Below are 20,010 nucleotides of genomic sequence, written 5' to 3' on the forward strand. Positions count from 1 at the left end.
ACTGTCTCTTAATAAAAAAAGGTTATCAAACACTTATTTATTTAATTTAAGTGCTGAATATATTAATTTAAATGTTTTTTAGTTACCAAATAAAGCTTAGACAATTAATTTAAAAATTTACATTTCATTAATTACATTAAACTCAACCTTCTTTTTTAATAAAAAGTTCCATGTGTCCTTTTAATTATTTTCGCAATGAAATAAAAAGTAGAGCAGCATACGCGAGCGACGCACGTGCGAAGGCAGTCTGTCCTTCCCGCCATTTGTTCCCGCCAAAATCCCTGGTAGTCCACAATATCCTTCTTCCGTCTCCTACCCATTTCGCAAACACAGAAACTATTTCTAGACGTTAAGAGTAAACAGAGACAGGGAACTTTTTTTCAAAAAATGTCTGGGTGGGACGAAGGTGCCGTTTACTACAGTGACCAGGCGCAATTCCCTGAATCAGGTTCAGATACGGCCGCCGCCGCCAGCCGACACACTATCCTCCAGAAATTCAAGGAATTCATCAGAAATTTTGAGACCAAGAAAAATGTATTCCCCTATCGTGAAAGTCTTGTCCACAACCCAAGGTCTCTCCTTGTTCACCTCGAAGATATCCTCGCTTTCGACGCCGAGCTACCCTCTCTTCTCCGCTCCTCGCCCGCGGACTATCTCCCCTTGGTACACATATTTAGATATTATCTCCAGTCTGCAGATTCGATGCCTTTCTAATTTGTGTGATCTAACTTTATCATTTCTGTTTGTAGTTTGAGACGGCAGCGGCGGAGGTTCTGCAGAGTCTGAGGTTAAAAGAGCAAGCAGAGAGTGGGGAAATGAAGGAGCCGGAGATTCGGGAAGCGCAGATCTTATTGAGCTCCAAGGAGGACCCTGTTTCTATGCGATTGCTTGGGGTTGGTATTTCTATTGTGTTAGATTCTAATTGCAGTGCTTAATTGGCATAACTATATCTTTAATTACATTCATGTTCATTTGTAGGCTCAGTATATCTCAAAACTAGTTAAGATAGCTGGAATTACCATTTCTGCATCAAGAGTCAAGGCCAAGGCAACTTATGTGAGCCTAATATGTAGGAATTGTCAAAGTACCAAACAAGTTCCTTGTCGTCCAGGCCTTGGAGGTGCAATGGTGCCTCGCTCATGTGACCATGCTCCTCAGGTTTTTCTAAATCTTTTATCTGCAAGGTTGTTCTTTCTATTTATTTTTTGTGGCCCCTAATTTTTTTGGCTGTCTTTTTTTTTCTCCATTTGAACTGGAATTTGCTTAGCCCGGTGAACAAGAATGCCCTCTTGATCCTTGGTTAGTGGTTCCTGACAAGAGTAAGTATGTTGACCAGCAAACCCTGAAACTGCAGGAGAACCCCGAGGTAATGATTGTCTTAAACTTACAATAGAAGGGTGCTGCTATGTCAATTAGTTATAAGTTTTATATATTTTTTTGGCTTGTGAAGGATGTACCAACTGGAGAACTTCCTAGAAATATGCTTCTTTCAGTGGATCGCCATCTTGTCCAAAGGATTGTGCCTGGTACAAGATTGACCATCATAGGGATTTACAGCATCTTTCAAGCAGCCAATTCATCAAACTCGTAGGAGTTATTCTTCCTTTGTTTGAGTATTAAAATCTACGGGTTCATGTATATTTTTGCCTAATTATTGTGAAATATCATTAATATATTAATTCTTAGCAGACATAGAGGAGCTGTAGCTGTTAGACAGCCTTATATCAGAGTTGTAGGAATAGAGGAAGTGAATGAGGCCAGTTCTCAGGGTCATACAGCTTTCACACAGGAAGAGGTAAGATTGTGGGAATAGAGGACTATTGATGAGTTCGTTTCACTTTTGACATGACAACCCCTCCCACTGTGCACTGTATCTTGGAACAATCTAATCATTTTCAATCATTACAAGATCAATAACCATTGTGGTACTACTGTCTACTGCTAGATGATGAATAGATTTACAGGAAATTGCAATTTGTCAAAGTTTATCTTTCATAGCACTAGAAGTAGTTTTTATATCTATTGTCTTTACTTTGATGAAAGAAGTTCAATTACCCTGCAAATCTTCTGTATTTGTTTCTCTACTTTGGGTTTTCTAAAGTGAAGGTATTGTGCAGATAGAAGATTTCAAAAGATTTGCTGCACGAGCAGATGCATATGAAGCAATATGCTCCAAAATTGCTCCTTCTATATTTGGAGAAGAAAATGTGAAAAAGGCAGTGGCTTGTCTTTTGTTTGGAGGGTCAAGGAAGGTATATATGGAAAATTTTCTAAAAGAAAAAGTAACTTATTGATGGCTTAACTTCTTTTCTTTTGACCACAGAATTTGCCTGATGGGGTGAAGCTAAGAGGTGATATCAATGTCTTGCTTTTGGGTGATCCATCCACTGCAAAGTCACAGGTTAGTTTCTTATATCCTGGTTAGTTATGATTTTTAGTTCTGCTAAAGATAAAACCATACTTTGCTTTATTTTCTAAATATATGAAGCTTTCTTCTTGAATGTTTACTTTGCATAAATGTATTTCAATGGTTGTTGAATTAATTTTAGTAGTCCACGCCATTTAATTCTTATTGCAACCGTGTAGTTGATTCTGAATGTTTGATCACATTGCTTATACAGTTTCTCAAGTTTGTTGAGAAGACGGCTCCAATAGCTGTTTATACCTCTGGAAAGGGTTCATCTGCTGCTGGTCTTACTGCTTCTGTGATAAAAGATAGCAGCACGGTAATTTGTGATCCTTTTGGAATGTGTATGCGTGATTTCATTTGTTGTATTGTCAAGAAAAAAAAATTTGGTTATGATGATTATCCTTCCCTCTTCGCCTCATTCTTCTCTGACTTCGAACTATAACTCTTTTATTCAGCATGAATTTTATCTTGAAGGAGGGGCTATGGTTTTGGCGGATGGTGGTGTTGTGTGTATAGATGAGTTTGACAAAATGAGACCAGAGGATAGGTAACAGACTTGAATTAGACAAAGTCCGTTGCTCTATTGTAACTTAAAATTGGATTACAAAAGGTCCTTTCTACATTGGATCATTAAATTTGAATTTGCAAAAGTCCTTTCTAAATTTCACATGGATGGGTTTGAAGAGTTTACAATTATGTGGTTCAGGGTTGCTATCCATGAAGCAATGGAGCAACAAACAATATCTATTGCAAAAGCTGGGATTACAACTGTTCTCAATTCTAGAACATCAGTGCTTGCAGCTGCGAACCCTCCGTCAGGACGCTATGATGATCTCAAGGTTAGTAGCTATATTATTATCTCCATTTTATACATTATTGTGATTCTTGACAAGGAACTAATAATGCTGGTCTTCTTCCAGACTGCCCAGGAAAATATTGATTTACAGACAACAATCCTTTCTAGGTTTGACTTAATCTTCATTGTGAAAGATCGAAGGGACTATGCTCGGGACAAGGTAGCTGTTTTTATCTTACTCAGTTGGTTCTTCAAGGAAGTACTGCTATGCTGTAATTTCAGAATTACACATGTTTCATGTGCATTATGTTGTTGCAAATGCCTATAGGCACATTCAGTGACATTAATTTCTTTGGCAGATTATAGCTAGTCATATAATAAAGATCCATGCGTCTGCTGATGCAGCTTCCACTGATAATAAAGTTTCCAAAGAAGAGAACTGGCTGAAGAAGTATGAAAATTCTGAAGGAACTCAGCTTCCACCCTTTTGAATCCTTCTATTATAATTGAATCTTGAGATAATGTTGTGACCTCTCACTGCTGCAGATATATAAAATACTGTCGAACTGAATGCCAACCCCGTCTGTCAGACTCTGCATCCAAAAGACTGCAAAATGAGTATGTCAGATTCAGACAGGTATTTCTCTTTACCATAAATTGATTGAGAATAATTCATCAAGTATTCCCCATTTAACTCGATACATTGGCTTCATTGCTTCAAAAGGTATATCATCAAAGTCTAAATTAATCTACATAGTTTCATTTACAAAAGTTTGGGAAAGTGGGAGAAAACCCTGAACACAAGTTTTTATAAATAGAAGATTATTTGCAGTTTTCTCCTGAGAAAGAAACCTTAAGCTTTTTGTCACTGAACCAATTGAACTAAATTCTTAAACTTATAATGAAGGCCCAATTCATATTAATATCTGACACACTTCCGCACGTGAATGCTCACTTGGCTGAAGCGTGTATAACACATACCCATCTCACCATGTGTTGAAATTAAATCAACAAATGGAGTTGTCAGAAATCGAACCCTTTGATCATTTGTTCAAAGAGGCTCTGATACTATGATATGAAACCAATTGAACTAAAAGTTTAAGGTGATAGTTGAAGGCCCAATTAATATTAATATTAGACATTTTTGATATAGGAGTGAAGATTCTAAGGCAACAACTTTCTCTTGCTCTGTGATGCTTTAAGCCTTTGCAATGACATTTTGTTGCGTGTCTTCCATTGTCATTATCAAATCGTGATTAGTTTTCTTGCATGTGCTTTTATATTCCTTGCGCAGTACACTTGATCTTGATTCTGTGCGATTAAAGAATTCACTCTAGTTATCTCAGTTCCATGTTGCCCCATGTATGTTTTTTAGTTGAGTAAATTTTATCTACACTACTCAGCTACATTATTGGTTAGCTAAGCCAAATATTAGAAATTTTGCGTTGTTTTGAATTCTCTTTATTTTACGGACATGAACATGAATATGGGAATTTACTAAGGCTTTTGTTGATAATCTATTAATTAATTTGGCTTTACTTATGGCGGTTTGTTTAGGACATGAGGAAGCAAGCAAATGAAACTGGGGAGGCTAATGCAGTACCAATTACTGTAAGGCAACTTGAAGCTATTGTAAGGTTGAGCGAGTCCCTTGCAAAAATGAAACTGTAAGTACTGAGTGTTAAACATGATCCATGGGATGGATACTTGGAATATAAATTGAAATATCAAATTAAAAAATTTATTGAAAAAGAAAAAGAAAAAACAGAAAATGAGCTTTTAATCGAATTAGAGAGTGAAATGTATTCTTTATCATTCTTTTCTTGTTTGCTAGTTTAGTGTTCTGCCATTAGTCAGTCTTGTATTAGTGTTTGATGTGTTTGTTTGAATTGTTTTCTAAGACGATGTGACCTTAATGCACTATAATTTTAGGTCACATGTTGCGACTGAAGCAGATGTGATTGAAGCAGTGAATCTTTTCAAGGTTTCAACTATGGAAGCAGCACAGTCCGGCATAAATCAGCAAGTGACTCTTACTCCTGAGATTAAGGTTTAATGGACTGAACTCTTGACAATTCTTCTGCTTCTCCTGGCTGAGCCTGATGTTGTAAATTTTGTTTTTTGCGCGAACAGCAAGCAGAAACTCAGATAAAGAGAAGAATAGGAATTGGGATGCGCATATCAGAAAGAAGGCTAGTTGATGAACTTTCTCGAATGGGAATGAATGAATCAATTGTGAGTATTTTGTCTATGTTTTGATATAGATTTCAAGTAATTCCAAAAACTTTTTAATGATATCATATGATGAGTACGTTTGACAGGTGCGAAGGGCTCTTATAGTGATGCATCAGAGGGATGAAATTGAATACTCACGAGAGAGGCGAGTGGTTATTCGAAAATTGTAGTAGTCTTGTGCCAAAATTATCAAAGCAGAAGAAACAGAAAATGTTGATGAACAAGGCTAGGCTAGGCTAGGCTTGTTAAACATTACATGAAACTAATTTTCCATTATATTGAATTAGAGGGTTGTTTTTCTCGGTACAGTAATATATTCTATTATTATTATTATTATGTAAACTGTAACTCCATTTTCATCATCCTGTTTTAGATGACACTTCTATAATATGTTGTTTATGTGAACTGTAACTCTATTGAAAAATGTTTCACTCTATCAATCAAAGGTTAAACTTAAATATCAAGAAATGAAATAAACAAGAGAAAAAATGAATATAGAAAGCCAAATACTAATTCAGTGAAATAGTGGAAATGGTTTAGCCTATTAAATTAAGAAATATATTACATTCTCATCATACCAAGGATAAATAGAATCAAGATAATTTTAAAACATAATTAGTTTTGTTAATTTAGGGGTATATTACAAAGCCTTTTTCGAGGCTTTTAGTACATAAATAAACTTAGGGTCCTAAGTTGCAAAATGCAAATTGGGGTGGCTAGGGTTTTCAGAAAAATCAATATGAAATAGTTCCAATATTTGATCGGCGAAAGTAGTTAAAATGTCTTGGTTTTATTAGTCTTTGTAGATTGATGACCCAGACATTGAAATATGAAGAGAATTGTGAAACAAAGAAGTTGTGGCTAAAGTAGCCAGATGAGATGTACATTCTGCAAAAGAGCAACCAAGATTCAGTAACTCTTTAAACATTTCTCCATGCAATCTGCAAAGAGCAACCAATATTCGGTATTCTTTCTGTTCGGACAGATTAATATAAGATTTATAACTGAGTCTTATCGAAAGTGTTTTTATTAAATCGGTTCCACTGACCTATTGCATCTTTTTTTTTTTTGGCCTTTATAAGAGCCAAAATGACTCGAAAAAGAGACTGCATTTCCTTCTCATGCAGTTTTCTTCCATTCCCTCTTCAAATAACTCCATTTTTCTTTCTTTCCTCTCTCTTTCTTCATGTTGCTCCGAAATATGAAACCTAAATTTCACCTCCTTAAATGACTTAAATAATAATAAAAAATTAAATAATTAAAGTTGTTTAGAATGAAATTTAAAAATGACTACCATCTATTTTCCAAAAATCTATTATGGGAGATTTCTTTTTCTAAATTACTCATTTTTCTTTCTAAGAGCATCCAATAAGGTGTAATGAACCAAAAATCCAAAATGGGTCCTAACTCATTTAATAACCTACTTAACCCATAGATTAGATAGGTTGGGTTGATCCATTTATAAATTGGATCATGAATGGGTTATTAAACAATCTAACCCATATAATAAATGGATTAGATCGCGAGTTAGTTGGATTGACCCATTACCCTTTTAATCATTTGTGAAATATGAATAAAAAAACTAAAAAAACATGAAAAATGAGAAAACTCAAAAATGGAGAAAATGGAAAAAAAATGAAAAATAGAAACGTAAATTTATATAAAACTTTAAACTGATAAAACCAATGGTTAATTTTAAAAAAACTCTGTGGTTTCACATTTTCGCATATCGTACATGTGGTTTTTTTTTGTCCAAAAAATAGTGCTGTGATTTTGTTCATTAGCAAATTCGTGATAAATCTCTTAACATCGTTAAAATGCAGGAGTTTTTTCCTCATACTTTTCTTTTCTTGAAATTCCAGAATCTAGAATTCCAAAGTTCCAGAATCTAGAAATCCAGTATTTTCTAAAATTCCAGTATTTTCTGAAATTTTAGAATTCTAAAATTCTAGAATTACAGTATTTTTTAGAATTCTAGAATTTTCTAGAATTTCAGATTTCTAGAATTCTAAAAAATACTAAAATTAATTTCGGTATTTTTCGAAATTCGATAATCTAGAGTTCTAGTATTTTCTAAAATTTTAGAATTCTGGAATTTCAAAATTCTAGAATTCCAATATTTTCTAAAATTACTAGAATTCCAAAAAATATTGAAATTCCAAAAAATACTAAAATTTTAATATTTTCTGGAATTCCAAAATTTTAGAATCTAGAATTTTTAGATTTCCAAAATCTAGAATTATAGATTTCTAGAATTCCACAATTTGGAAATTCCACTGGAATTACAAAGTTTTTTTCCCAGTATTTTTTTTTTCAATTTTTAATTAGATTTTGTTAATTGGATTAAATGGATCAATCCATGTAACTCATTTAATAAATGGGCTGGGTCATGTTAACCCATATAAATGTGTTGTCTCAACCCGTCTACTAAATGGATTGGATTGATCCATTTATCAAATGAGTTGGGTTGAGTTGACCCATTTATTAAATGGTAACCATTTACCCATTTGATACCTATAGTATAGACTAAATAGGTAATAGATTTTGTTTTTTAAAAACTAGAGTAATAGATAAAAATATTGTATTGACTTTAGTCAGTAATTATATAAGGTTTTACTCCTTACATTTTATTTGTATATCTTTTTTAATCTAATAAAATTAAAAACATTTTTCTAAAAAAAATTAGAGTAATAGATAAAAAAAACTAATAAATTATTAGGAATAAAATAGGGGAAGAATTGTTTTTGTTATTTTAATTTTTTTAAGTGTTATTTTAAATTTTATTTGATCACTTTGCTAAAATGGTAAAATGATAAAATATATACGTAAGGATTAAAAAAAAAACTATATACGTATGACTAAAAGAAAAACAAAACAAATAAAACTATATACGCAATTATTTCCAAAATCATACCCATATATAAGGATTAATCCTAGGGTAAATTTAATAAAAAATTACTCTATTAGTTGTGGTTGGAAAATATTTTCTCCCAAGGGGCTGTTTTCCAACCATATTTAACTTTTTTTTAATATAATACTCATTACGGCGTCATAGGCGCCGTAATGAGCATCATCAGCTGTTGAGAGGAATCATCCTGTCAACTAATATATTTTGGGCAGTGGCGTGAAGCCACTGCCCAAAATATATAATAATTTTTTTTAATTTATTTATAAAAATAAAATTATATAAAAATTATTTATTTTATAGAAATTTAATTAATATTTAAATTTAAATGAAGTCTAGATTTAGTTCTAATATATGAAATTGTATAAATTTAATTTTAACGTTTCGAGCAAAATACAGATTTATTCCTAACGTTTGAAATTGTGCAAATTTAAACAATTTCAAGTACGATCAATTTTAACCATGCACTACCGAAAATTTGAAAAGACTTGTTTGCCTGTTATTATCGGACCTTCTAAAACAGTTTGTCGATAAATTAAAACAATTTTATATATTTTTTGTAACTGTAGTAATAACATAAAAAAACATTTTAGACAGTTTGAAAAAACTAAATATATTGACAAAACACATATACCTAAATCGAAGTAAAATTGTGTAAAATGAACTTAAATATCAATTTAGTTCATAATCTGTCAAATTAGTAAAAACACATAAAATTCCACCATATTATTTATTGTTTCGATTTAGGAAGTTTTTTCGGGTGTTGTGTTTTGCTAATATGTAAAAATTATTTTTTTTAGATAAAAATGACTTTGGTTGTAATCAGAACCTAACTGTGTGATTGTAATATGTTGTTTTGTAAATAAAACATACCATAAATTTTTATTTGTAAACTTTTAAACTACATGTCTCTATTTGTAAATTGGACAAACCATATGCATTTTTTCGTACTTTTCTCTATAAATTAATTAGATTTTTTTAAAAACTGTCTAAAATATTTTACTATGTTATTAATGCACTAAATAATTTTTTTTGTTAATAATGAATTAAATATTTAATCTTAACGTTTCAAGTGAAGTCCAGATTTAGCCATAATGTATGAAATTATGCAAATTTATCCCTAAAAATTTCAAGCAAGATCAATTTTAACCATGCACTACCGAAAATTTGAAAAAACTTGTTTGACTGTTATTTAGCCACATCGGAATATATTAACAACACAGTATAATATTTTAGACAGTTTCGAAAAAATGTCCAGATTTAGCCATAGTGTATGAAATTGTGCAAAATTATCACTAACAATTCAAAGCAAGATCATTTTTAATCATGCACTACCGAAAATTTGAAAAAAGTTTGATTGTTATTTAGCCACATCGGAATATATTAATAACACAGTAAAATATTTTAGACAGTCTCGATAAAATTGTAATTAATTTATATGTAGCAGATTTAGAAGGTCCGATATGATTAGATAATTGGCAAACAAATCGTTTCAAATAATAAAATAACAAACAATCGGCATTTCGCTTAAAATATTAAAATTAAATTTATGCAATTATGAAATTATGGTTAAATCTAGACTCAAATTTAAATTTTAATTAAAGTTCTATAAAATAAATAATTTATATATAATTCTATTTTTGTTTTTTTTTTTGAAACAAAATATCATTAATGAGCCAAAAGTCGGTAAAAGTTTAACACAGAAAGAGAAAATCCACTAGGGATAATATCAAAGTAACACTGACTAGCATATTGAGAAGCTGCTCTAGCAAAAGCATGAGCTAACCCGTTTGCTTGTCTTCTAATAAAACGGATAGTGTAACCGTTTTGAGATGATAAAAAAGTGCGACATCGCCCAATAATATCATCAAACTCAGACTGATCCAAACTTCCAGAAGTAATAGCTTTAACTGTGGACAAAGAATCAGATTCAAATAGCATTTTATTGTAACCTGCCTCCATGGTCCATTCAAGTGCATGTAAGACCGCCCAAGCTTCCGCCTCCCTAACTTCCATAATACCTTCCACCACATTTGTCTGGGTCGAGATAAAGGCACCCTGTGAATCTCTAAGTACTGCACTACCTCCTGTTTTTTCAAGAATTGTAAATATGCTTGCATCTGTGCAACAGGAAACAACATCAATCGGTGGTCGGTGCCATAATTTCTGACAGTCGTCCTCCCTAGGTATTGCAGAGGAAGTTATACTTCGCTCCCTAGCCGTCTTCCAGTCCGCAAGACAACGCCTACTCCTCATAACGACTCCAACGGATGTTGCAGATTTTTGATTCCAAAAGTAGTCATTCCTCGCCTCCCACCATGACCACAGCAACATCATAAAGATCTCTGAATTTTTTGCACCAGCTAATCTGCAAAAATAGAAAATTCTATTTTTGTTTTAATAATATAAAAAAATTAAATAAAAATAGTATTATATATTTTGGGCACTGGCCAAAATGTATTACTCCCTCCATTCTCAAATAAGTGTCGTTTTAGATAATTGTTTTTGTTCTTTTTTAAGTGTCGTTTTCGTTTTTCAATAAAATTTAGTATAGTTTTTTGGTCTAAACATTTAAATTTTGTCTTAATTTATGTGTTTTTTAAGTTTTCAAAGTTTTTTCTCCAACCATTATAGGAGAGAGAACTTTTATTTAGTTAATCTATGTCAATTTATTAATTTAAATGCATATTAATTATATTTTTTAATTTGTGTAAAAAACTCTAAAACGACACTTATTTAAGAATGGAGAGAGTAGTTGACAGGCTGTCAACAATTGATGAGGGCCTATAACACCGCAATGAGTATTATAAAAAATTAACTGGTTGGAAAACAGCCCCTTAAAGAAGATATTTTCCAACCACAACTAATAGAATAATTTTTTATTAAATTTGCCACATCAGTGTACCTATTGATTGTTAATTTCTTCTTCTTCTTCTTCCATTCAGTGTTTCATCTTCTGGCTACTAAAAGGCAGCATCCGTGTCTCTGTAAAATGATAATTTCATCTAATTCTTCTTCCGTTCAGTGTTGTTCTTCTCTCGCCTCACGTCCCCTCAGGTAATTTTCATCGGATATAGCTATATTCGCTTCGTATTCATATGATATTTCTACATATGTCAATTTTGTATTATCTACAATGCAGATACGCCGTGCTCGGCGCTGGTTTTGCTGGTCTCTCTGTCGCTTGGCATTTATTGAAGGTCTCTTTCCCTCTCCTTTTTCTGCTTCTAAATTCAGTATTCTTGTGTATGTCTTTTGTGTTAACATTTTCATACTACAAAACTGCAGCTTAGTCCTAAGCAATTGAATCTCAAGATTGACATATATGATGAAGTCGGAATTGGGGGAGGTGCCTCTGGAGTTTCTGGGGGCCTACTTCACCCTTATTCTCCTAAAGGTTATCTTCACCTACTAACTTATGCTAACCCTTCTCTTATGTGTTTTTCCTTTTAATGATATTAAATAAGCTGAACATTGGGCAGTTAAGCTTCTCTGGAAAGGTGCTGAGTGTTGGAACGAGTCTTTGACGCTTTTAAGTATTGCTGAAAGGGCTGCTATCTCCAACGAATCAAGCTTCGAACTTGGAGAATTAGGTCAAGATGTTGATGGTTTCATAGTTAGGAGAAGGTTTGTTTTTTTTCCTTTCACTGTAGGGAATATAAGTTGCTTTTTGTGGAATAGTTATTGTTTATTTCTCATGGCTTTTTGTCAACTTCAGGGGCATCTTGAGGCCAGCAACAAGCATGAAGAATTTGAATGTTTTGTATGATGTAATTAATCCCTTTGACCTCCTCAGTTGATCCTGTTTATATGAATTTTGAGCTATATCTCTATGATCTATCTTCTGCAACTAGAACGCTCAGAATTGCAACCCGAGTTGCAGAATAGAAACCATTGATAACCACTCTGCCCAGAGACTTGTCCCGAATATATGTCTACCTTTCAACTCGGCTTTTTACATGCCTGAAGCTGTAAATGTCCATCCTCTAAGATATCTTCAGGTCTGGATATGAATTTATTGAATTTGTATTCCTACTTCATTTTTCAGTCTGTAGTGTTTCATTTAATCTTCATTTGTTTGGCCAGGCTCTCTTCTTGGCTTGTGAAAATCTAGTGAAAGAGTTATCCTCTTCTGAACCAGGTCAAAAGGAGCTATATTTGCATAAGAAATCTGTTCAAACTCTTTCTGAATTAGAAGGTAACAGCATGCTTCTTAAAACTGGAGGGTTTTTTTGCATTCTAGATTTTATTTACCGCGTCGCATGTGATTGACCTTGTTTTTATGTTTAGAGGCCAAAAAATTAGTGCAAACAAGTTTGAAAATCTTGGAATCTGCCAAATTGGCTTCAAAATTGATGTTTGAGGATTAGCATATTATCTGAATTATTAGTTCCACAGCAGAAAGAGTTAAATGTATTTAGTTGAACAAATTCCTCCAAGATGAAGGAAGATCTGTGTCTTATCAACATGGTTTTTTTTTTTTCATCTCCTGGAAGTGTCCAGAATGTAAAATGAATAAATATTATACAAGGTTCAGGCAATTATGCAAATATGTAAATTTGACAGGTTTGGTTGGCTTTTATCTTCTGAGCTTGCTAAAAATCACTCCTTTTGTTTTGTTTGTGTTTTTTCGTGTCATGATTTTTCTTGTCTGTTTGCACTTTTCCATAGAGAACTATGACGCAGTGGTAATATGCTTAGGAGCCAAAGCAGATATGATACATGAGCTTTCTGGGAAACTTCCTTTGAGGACTTGTAGAGGTGTGATTGCACATATGCAGCTACCTTACGATATAAGGTTAGACCTTGCATTTTGTACTATTAAATCAGAGGATTTATAAGCAGGATTTGAGCACTATATGACTAGTTTCAAATGGTGATATTAAGTTTTACAAGGAATCGGTATTCTTCTGTTTCTAGTTGGTGTGGGAGAGGGGACAACTACATTGTTTATATCTTTTGCCAAACTCGTAATTTGGAACTTTTTTCAGGGAAGAGTATCAAGACTATGCCCCTTCGATACTTGCAGATGCATGGCTTTCTGTCCAGGGGAAGCGCAGTTTATATATGGGTTCAACGTGGGAATGGAAATCAAGAAACTGTTGTCCAAATGTTCCTGAAGATGAAGCTTCAAAAGCCCTTGAAGAACTTATACCAAAGGTGTCTGCTTTCTACCCAGGAATAAAGGATTGGGTTTTTGGTGGTGCAAGGGCAGGTTTGAGGGCAATGCCACCACTAACAACACATGGATCACTTCCACTTCTGGGGTGTGTTAATGATTTTGTTGGTAAAAAATGTGCTACTGAATACTGGTTATTTGCCGGACTTGGCTCCAGAGGTTTATTATACCATGCTTTTCTTGGGAATTTGATGGCACAGGCTGTGCTTACCTGTAACGAGCACTTATTACCTGCAGAATTTACCTGTTGGAAGAATGTGAATCGCTAGTTGAAACTGCTTCATGTTTTGATGAACAATTTTTAGGGGGTGTTTGGTAGCTGTTTTTCAACCTCCTGTTTGCCTTTTCACTTTGAAAAGGAGAGTTTAAGGTGTTTGGTTAGACACCTCCTGTTTGCCTTTTGTAGCCGAAAAGTAGCTTTTTATAAAAGCAGGGAATCCCTGCTTTTTGGAACAGCAGCCTTTTCAAAACAGCAAACATCAAACCGTAACAGCAAACAGCAGATAAAACAAACGGACCCTTAATGTCTGAACCTATTTCAAGTAAAATGCACTGTATTGTTCATCCTGCTTTTAACATATGCAATTAAGACCCACTTTCTGCTACATATTATGGTTTACACATGGAGAAATATAATTATAGGTTAGCCTATCAAAGAATTCATAAAGAAATGGTAATATTCACTTAGTTAATGACTAATCAAATATTCACCAGTCATTGACTGCTCCAATGGTCAATCAATTAACATGTGGATACTATTAAATTAAGGGTAAAGTTCAAATAAAACCTCCGTGGTTTCACTAATTTTCAGATAAAGGACTGTGGTTTACTGATGTTTTTAAATTTAGCAAAATAAGGACTTTTTCGATTGATACTATTAAAATCACCCTTGATGACTTCAAAAATGACATATTTTAAAAACTACTAATATTCTAAACAACTTTAATTCTTCAACTTTTTTATTTCGAGATTATTTAGATGATATTTGGTAAAGAGAGAGAAAGTTAATGTTTAGAGAGAGAAAGTTCCAAAAAAGATGATTTTCTAAAATCGAAAATGTAGTTCCATAGAAAATATGGCATTGAACAACTTTAATTTTTGAAAATTTTCATTATTAAAAGTGTGAAACCTCAATAATCGTTTTGACAAAAAGTAAACCATAGTCCTTTATCTGAAAATTAGTGAAACCACGAAGATTTTATTTCAACTTTACCCTTAAATTAATCACCACTAACTTAAAATATTCAGTTAGAGTATTTAAGAGGTATTAGTTAGATACATGTAGATAAGCTTACTTTTTGTAATTTGTGACAGTATAAATAGGCTACATGCCTTGCAGAGCTGTATGAGCAGCAATTGAGCTATCAATTAGTGCATTAATTTGGTGAGCGAATAGTAATTAAATTCTTATATAAAAGTTTTCAGTATACATTAATAAAATATATTTGACTCAATTTCGTCATTCAGTTACTCAACAGGCAGTATCAGAACAGACGGTCAAGAATCGATAGACGAGTGTGCGGGCATACGGTCAAGAATCGATAGACGAGTGCGGGCATACGGTCATCGAGTGCTAAGAAGTTTACGATTCGAGATCGATCGTGGTGGTACGAGGTATTACTAACCCATAATCTGAGACTGTAAAAACTATTAGTCTGGTACTAAACTTATTACTTGGTTGATTAAAGTGATAAGGTATTAAAATAGGCCTAAGGTTTTTGGGGAAGTATCAATTTAGGCTCAACGTTCAAAATAGCACCAATATAAGCTTAACTTTTACAACATAATATCAATTTAGACTTAACGTTTACAATATAGCATCAATTTAGGTCTCACGTACAAAATAACACTAATATAGGCTTACCGTTTACAAAAGAATACGAATTTAAGCTTAACGTTTTACAAAATATATACAATTTAAGTTAAACGTCATAATTAAATTAATCATATTATATTCTTTTCCTATTAACTTTATATGTTATCTTTTTATTTAGTTCTATTTTCTTATTTATTATAATACAATTAATTAGTATTTTTGCCCATTAAAATCTTATATTCGTTTTTCATAAATGATTCCATGACTACTAAATTTCATTGCTCATATATATATAAAAACTAAAAATAATTGAACATCCACAGTATTTTAAACATTGGCATGTATCAATATTAATTAATTTAATTATGACGTATTATAATAAATAAGAATATGAAACTAAATAAAAAGATAACATATAAAGTTAATAGGGAAAGAATATAATATGATTAATTTAATTATGACGTTTAGCTTAAATTGGATATATTTTGTAAATGTTAAGCTTAAATTCATATTATTTTGTAAACGTTAAGCCTATATTGGTGCTATTTTGTACGTGAGGCCTAAATTGATACTATATTGTAAATGTTAAGCCTAAATTGATATTATGTTGTAAACGTTAAGTCTATATTGGTGCTATTTTAAACGTTGAGCCTAAATTGGTACTTCCCCAAAAACCTTAGGCCTATTTTGGTACCTTATCCCTTATTAATGAGATAACCAAGTCATCATAGCTCATATGTCTACCATGGCAAATACTCTTGAAAAACTTAATAATAATAATAATAATATTTTGAGTACTCGTATACAATTATATATGCGCGGTCAAGATTTATGGGAGGTCGCTAGAGGCAATGACACAACATCTCTGATAAAACAAAATGACCTTAAAAACGGAAGGTCAAATGTGGTAAAACAAGGTTTAAAGCATTATTTGGCCCCTAACTTATCCAAAATTTTGTCATTTGACCTCTGACCTATTATTTGATCACATTTGGCTCCTGACTAGGGATGGCAACGGGTAGGGTACCCGTGGATAGTGCCAATCCCAATCCCAAACCCTTACCCTTTTATTTTTTAATTACCCGTACCTGTCTCATTACCCTAACGGGTATACTTTTTGCATCCCATACCCTTTCCATTTAATTCACGGGTACCCGCGGGTACCTTTACCCGTTAAGAATTAATAAAAAATATTACGAATTTAACAAAGTATAAATTTAATAAATCATCCATCTAAAAATTGAACAAATTGAACCTTAATCAATAAGAATAAAGTAACTTAGTGGTATCACTCAATGGTTGAAGAACAAAAGGTTTGGGTTCAAATCTCACATCTTACGTCTAAAAAATAATAATCTTCTTTAATATATAAAAAAGTTATAACAGGTACTGGGTACCCGCGAGTACAGTACCCATTGCCATCTTTAATATATAAGTTCAAGTGTCAAAATATCGTTACTTATCAATGAGATAACGATTCGGTTAAGTTTGAATACAAATTGGATTTTCGCCAATTGGGATAGATAATGGGCCAAATGTAATCAAATAATAGGCCATAGGCCAAATAATAAAATTTTAGATAAATTAGGGGCTAAATAGTGCTTTAAGCCGGTAAAACAATGTATCCTTTATCGATCTTAGTGGAGGATGATTTGCTACAACATATCAAGGACGCCAAAACCCATAAAGAAGCACGAGGCATTCTTGCAAGTTGCAATATTATTTGCAAGAACAAAGGATGCCAAGTTTTAACAACTTGAGAATGGGTTGTTGTGGATCTCGCAACAAGATGTGACGATGAATGAATATTTTACTAAAATTAATACTTTATGTAAAAAAATTCAAAGTTCGATCCTAAAAATTTCAAGATATGTCGATCTTGCAACCAGATTTCATGTGCCATTATAGAACCAGTGACATGCGATTCAACCATACACCCTCCAAAGAAGATGCAAACAAGAGCATGCACTTACCGCTGCAAGTAATAAATTTATTAATTACAATGATGATTGAGTAGTGGACTTTGGATGCTCTAATCATATGACTAGAGACAAGAAAAAATTGTCGACCATGACAGAGTATAAAGGGGAGCGACTTGTCATCACTGCAAACAACTAAAAACTACCATTTACACATTTTGGCAAGGCGATGGTTGTGTCTTGATACAACTCTAAAAAAGTGCAACTAGAGAATGTATTTCATGTACTTAGGATGACGAAGAACTCAATATTAGCGTCGCAGATAAAATCCTCAGTAAATTATGTAGTATTTGTTCCAAACGATGTGAATGTCTACCGAAGTTTAAAGCTGGCGAGCGCATCGTTTGTGGAGGAACAAAAATGTGAGTTTATTACGTAATGTCAGCATAAGTAGCCTATGTAGACAAGGTTAGAAAGAATGAGACAAATGATCTATGACATGCACACTTGGACACATAAGCTACCATAAGTTGGAGGTGATGATGAAAAAGTCCATGCTTAAGGGAATTCCACAACTTCATGTTTAAGAAGCGTAGTATGCGATGGATACCAATTTGGAAAAGCACACCAACTTCCATATGAAGATTCCCAGTATAGAGCAAATGAGCCATTCGAGTTGGTGCAGTCTGAGGTGTTTGGTCGTGTGGAGCAGCCATCAGTTAGTGGTCATAAACATATGATAACTTTTATTGATGCATTCTCAAGGCACGTATAAGTGTACTTTATGAAAAATAAACAAAAGCATTTAGCAAGCTCCAAGATTTTAAAGAGAATATCGAGAAGGAACTTGATTGAAAGATTGAATGCCTTCGTACTGATAATGTAGGAGAGTATACTTTACACAAGTTCTTAAGATATTTGCAAGAGAATAATATTCAACGACAACTGACTTGCCCTAATACTCCCACAGCAAAATGAAGTAGTATAAAGGAAGAACATACATATTGGTGAGATATGTAGAAGCATGTTACATACGAAGAATGTCCCACCTCGATTTTGGGCAGAGTGTATAAAGACAACTACAGATGTTATCAATAGACTGTCACAAGCACAGTGGGATTTATTTCACCCTTCCAAAACCAATGGAAGATCAAACACACTATAAGTCATTTTCGAGTTTTTGGCTACATATATTATGATTTCGTTCCTGAATTTGCGCAACAAATTTGATAAGAAAGCAAGAAGATGCATATTCCTGGATTATGGCAATCAAGAAGTGGGAGGGTTATGATCCAACAACATGGAATTGCTATACTTTAAGAAATTTGGTATTTGATGAAGCTTCATCCTGGTGGCCTGCTCATGAGATTTTTTCTACCTCATTCAAACAAATTGAGTAGAAATTATAAGAAAGACTTCAAAGGGATAAGGTGACTAGAGAACCCACTTAAGAGGTGGAACTAGTAGAAGAAAGCATTGGGATCAAGTCACTAAAAAGACTCTATGGTGTACATGAGTACATCATCAAACAGCTGAAAAAGTGAACCAAGTCAGCTCGGGGAAATTATTGACAATGATAAAAAATTAGAAGAATAACAATCGTCGGTACAAAGGTCACCACAAAAATAGAGACCAAATCCTAAGTGCACTAATATGGCATTGATCGAAGAAGATGCAATAGAGGAGCCTATGATGTGTGAATAAGCATCCTTAAGCAAGGAGTGGAGAAAGGTTATGGAAAAGAAATAGATGCCTTGAAGCAGAATGAGACCTGGGATTTGCTTCACAAACCCAAAGATGTGAAGTTTGGGTCTGTAAAGTAAAGAAGCATCCTGATGGATCAATTGAAAGATACAAAGCTCGATTAGTGGCTCAAAGATTCTCATAGAATTATGATCTAGACTATGACAAGACATTTAGTCCAATTGCTAAGATCACCACAGTGTGTGTGCTACTAGAGCTGGCAGCTTGTAAAGATTGGAAGTTGTGGCAGATAGATATGAAGAATGCTTTTTTACATGGTGAATTGGATCGACATATATATATATATATATATATATATATATATATATATATATATATATATATATATATATATATATATAGACCAACCTCAAGGTTTTGAGAAAAAGGCTCAACCAAGTTATGTATGCAAGCTGGAGAAGCCACTTTATGGATTAAAGCAAATACCAAGAGCATGGTACGGGAAGATAAAAGAGTTCCTCATTCCAGTTTGTTCGTGAAGGTCTAAGGTGAGAGGTTATTTGTAATATTAATTTATATAGATGATATATCATCACATGTGATGATGTTACTGACATTAATCAAGTTAAAGCCAACTAGTACGTTTCCAAATGAAATCATTGGGAGAGTTAAATTGTTTCTCAGTCTTGAAGTTGAGCCCACGAAGGAAGGACTCTTCTTGTGTCAGCACAAGTATATTAAGGATCTTTTGAAGAAGTTTGGTATAATTCAAGCCTATTACCGGAGGTATAAACATAGATATGCTCCGCTTAAGGAAATGACTTGGAAGATGCTATAATATATAGGAAACTTATTGGTAACTTTATATATCTCACTCTGGCAAGGTCATATATAGCACATACAGTAAGCAAGTTGCTTACAACAAACAAAAATTCCACAAGGATTGAGATGGAAACTATGTGAAATATTACCTTAAATAGATGTTCGAGTGTACAAATTATATTTGAAGTTGGTTTAGTGAGATTTTATTCTAAAAATAGTAAATA

At 33.2% G+C, this 20,010-nt stretch overlaps 2 protein-coding genes across 2 annotated transcripts; both read left to right on the forward strand.

Moving 5' to 3' along the window:
- The first annotated feature begins 290 nt into the window (after positions 1–290).
- Positions 291–5,783, forward strand: LOC136204269 (DNA replication licensing factor MCM5). Its single transcript, XM_065995498.1, has 18 exons — positions 291–663; positions 750–893; positions 979–1,158; positions 1,268–1,366; positions 1,451–1,587; positions 1,690–1,795; positions 2,118–2,252; positions 2,324–2,401; positions 2,622–2,726; positions 2,866–2,957; positions 3,117–3,249; positions 3,331–3,426; positions 3,566–3,657; positions 3,753–3,843; positions 4,764–4,873; positions 5,139–5,256; positions 5,340–5,441; positions 5,528–5,783. Exons 1-18 carry the CDS (start codon positions 388–390, stop codon positions 5,609–5,611), a joined length of 2,178 nt encoding a protein of 725 aa, XP_065851570.1. The 5' UTR covers positions 291–387; the 3' UTR covers positions 5,612–5,783.
- A 5,451-nt stretch (positions 5,784–11,234) lies between these two features.
- On the forward strand, positions 11,235–14,109 carry LOC136202181 (uncharacterized). The gene is made up of 9 exons (XM_065992681.1): positions 11,235–11,403; positions 11,489–11,546; positions 11,635–11,743; positions 11,829–11,973; positions 12,065–12,116; positions 12,201–12,347; positions 12,433–12,544; positions 13,018–13,144; positions 13,338–14,109. The coding sequence occupies exons 1-9, from the start codon at positions 11,339–11,341 to the stop codon at positions 13,792–13,794; spliced, it is 1,272 nt and encodes a 423-aa protein (XP_065848753.1). The 5' UTR covers positions 11,235–11,338; the 3' UTR covers positions 13,795–14,109.
- The last annotated feature ends 5,901 nt before the right edge of the window (positions 14,110–20,010 follow it).

This window comes from Euphorbia lathyris, chromosome 8 (genome assembly GCF_963576675.1).
Source record: "Euphorbia lathyris chromosome 8, ddEupLath1.1, whole genome shotgun sequence".
NCBI classification, from domain to species: domain Eukaryota; kingdom Viridiplantae; phylum Streptophyta; class Magnoliopsida; order Malpighiales; family Euphorbiaceae; genus Euphorbia; species Euphorbia lathyris.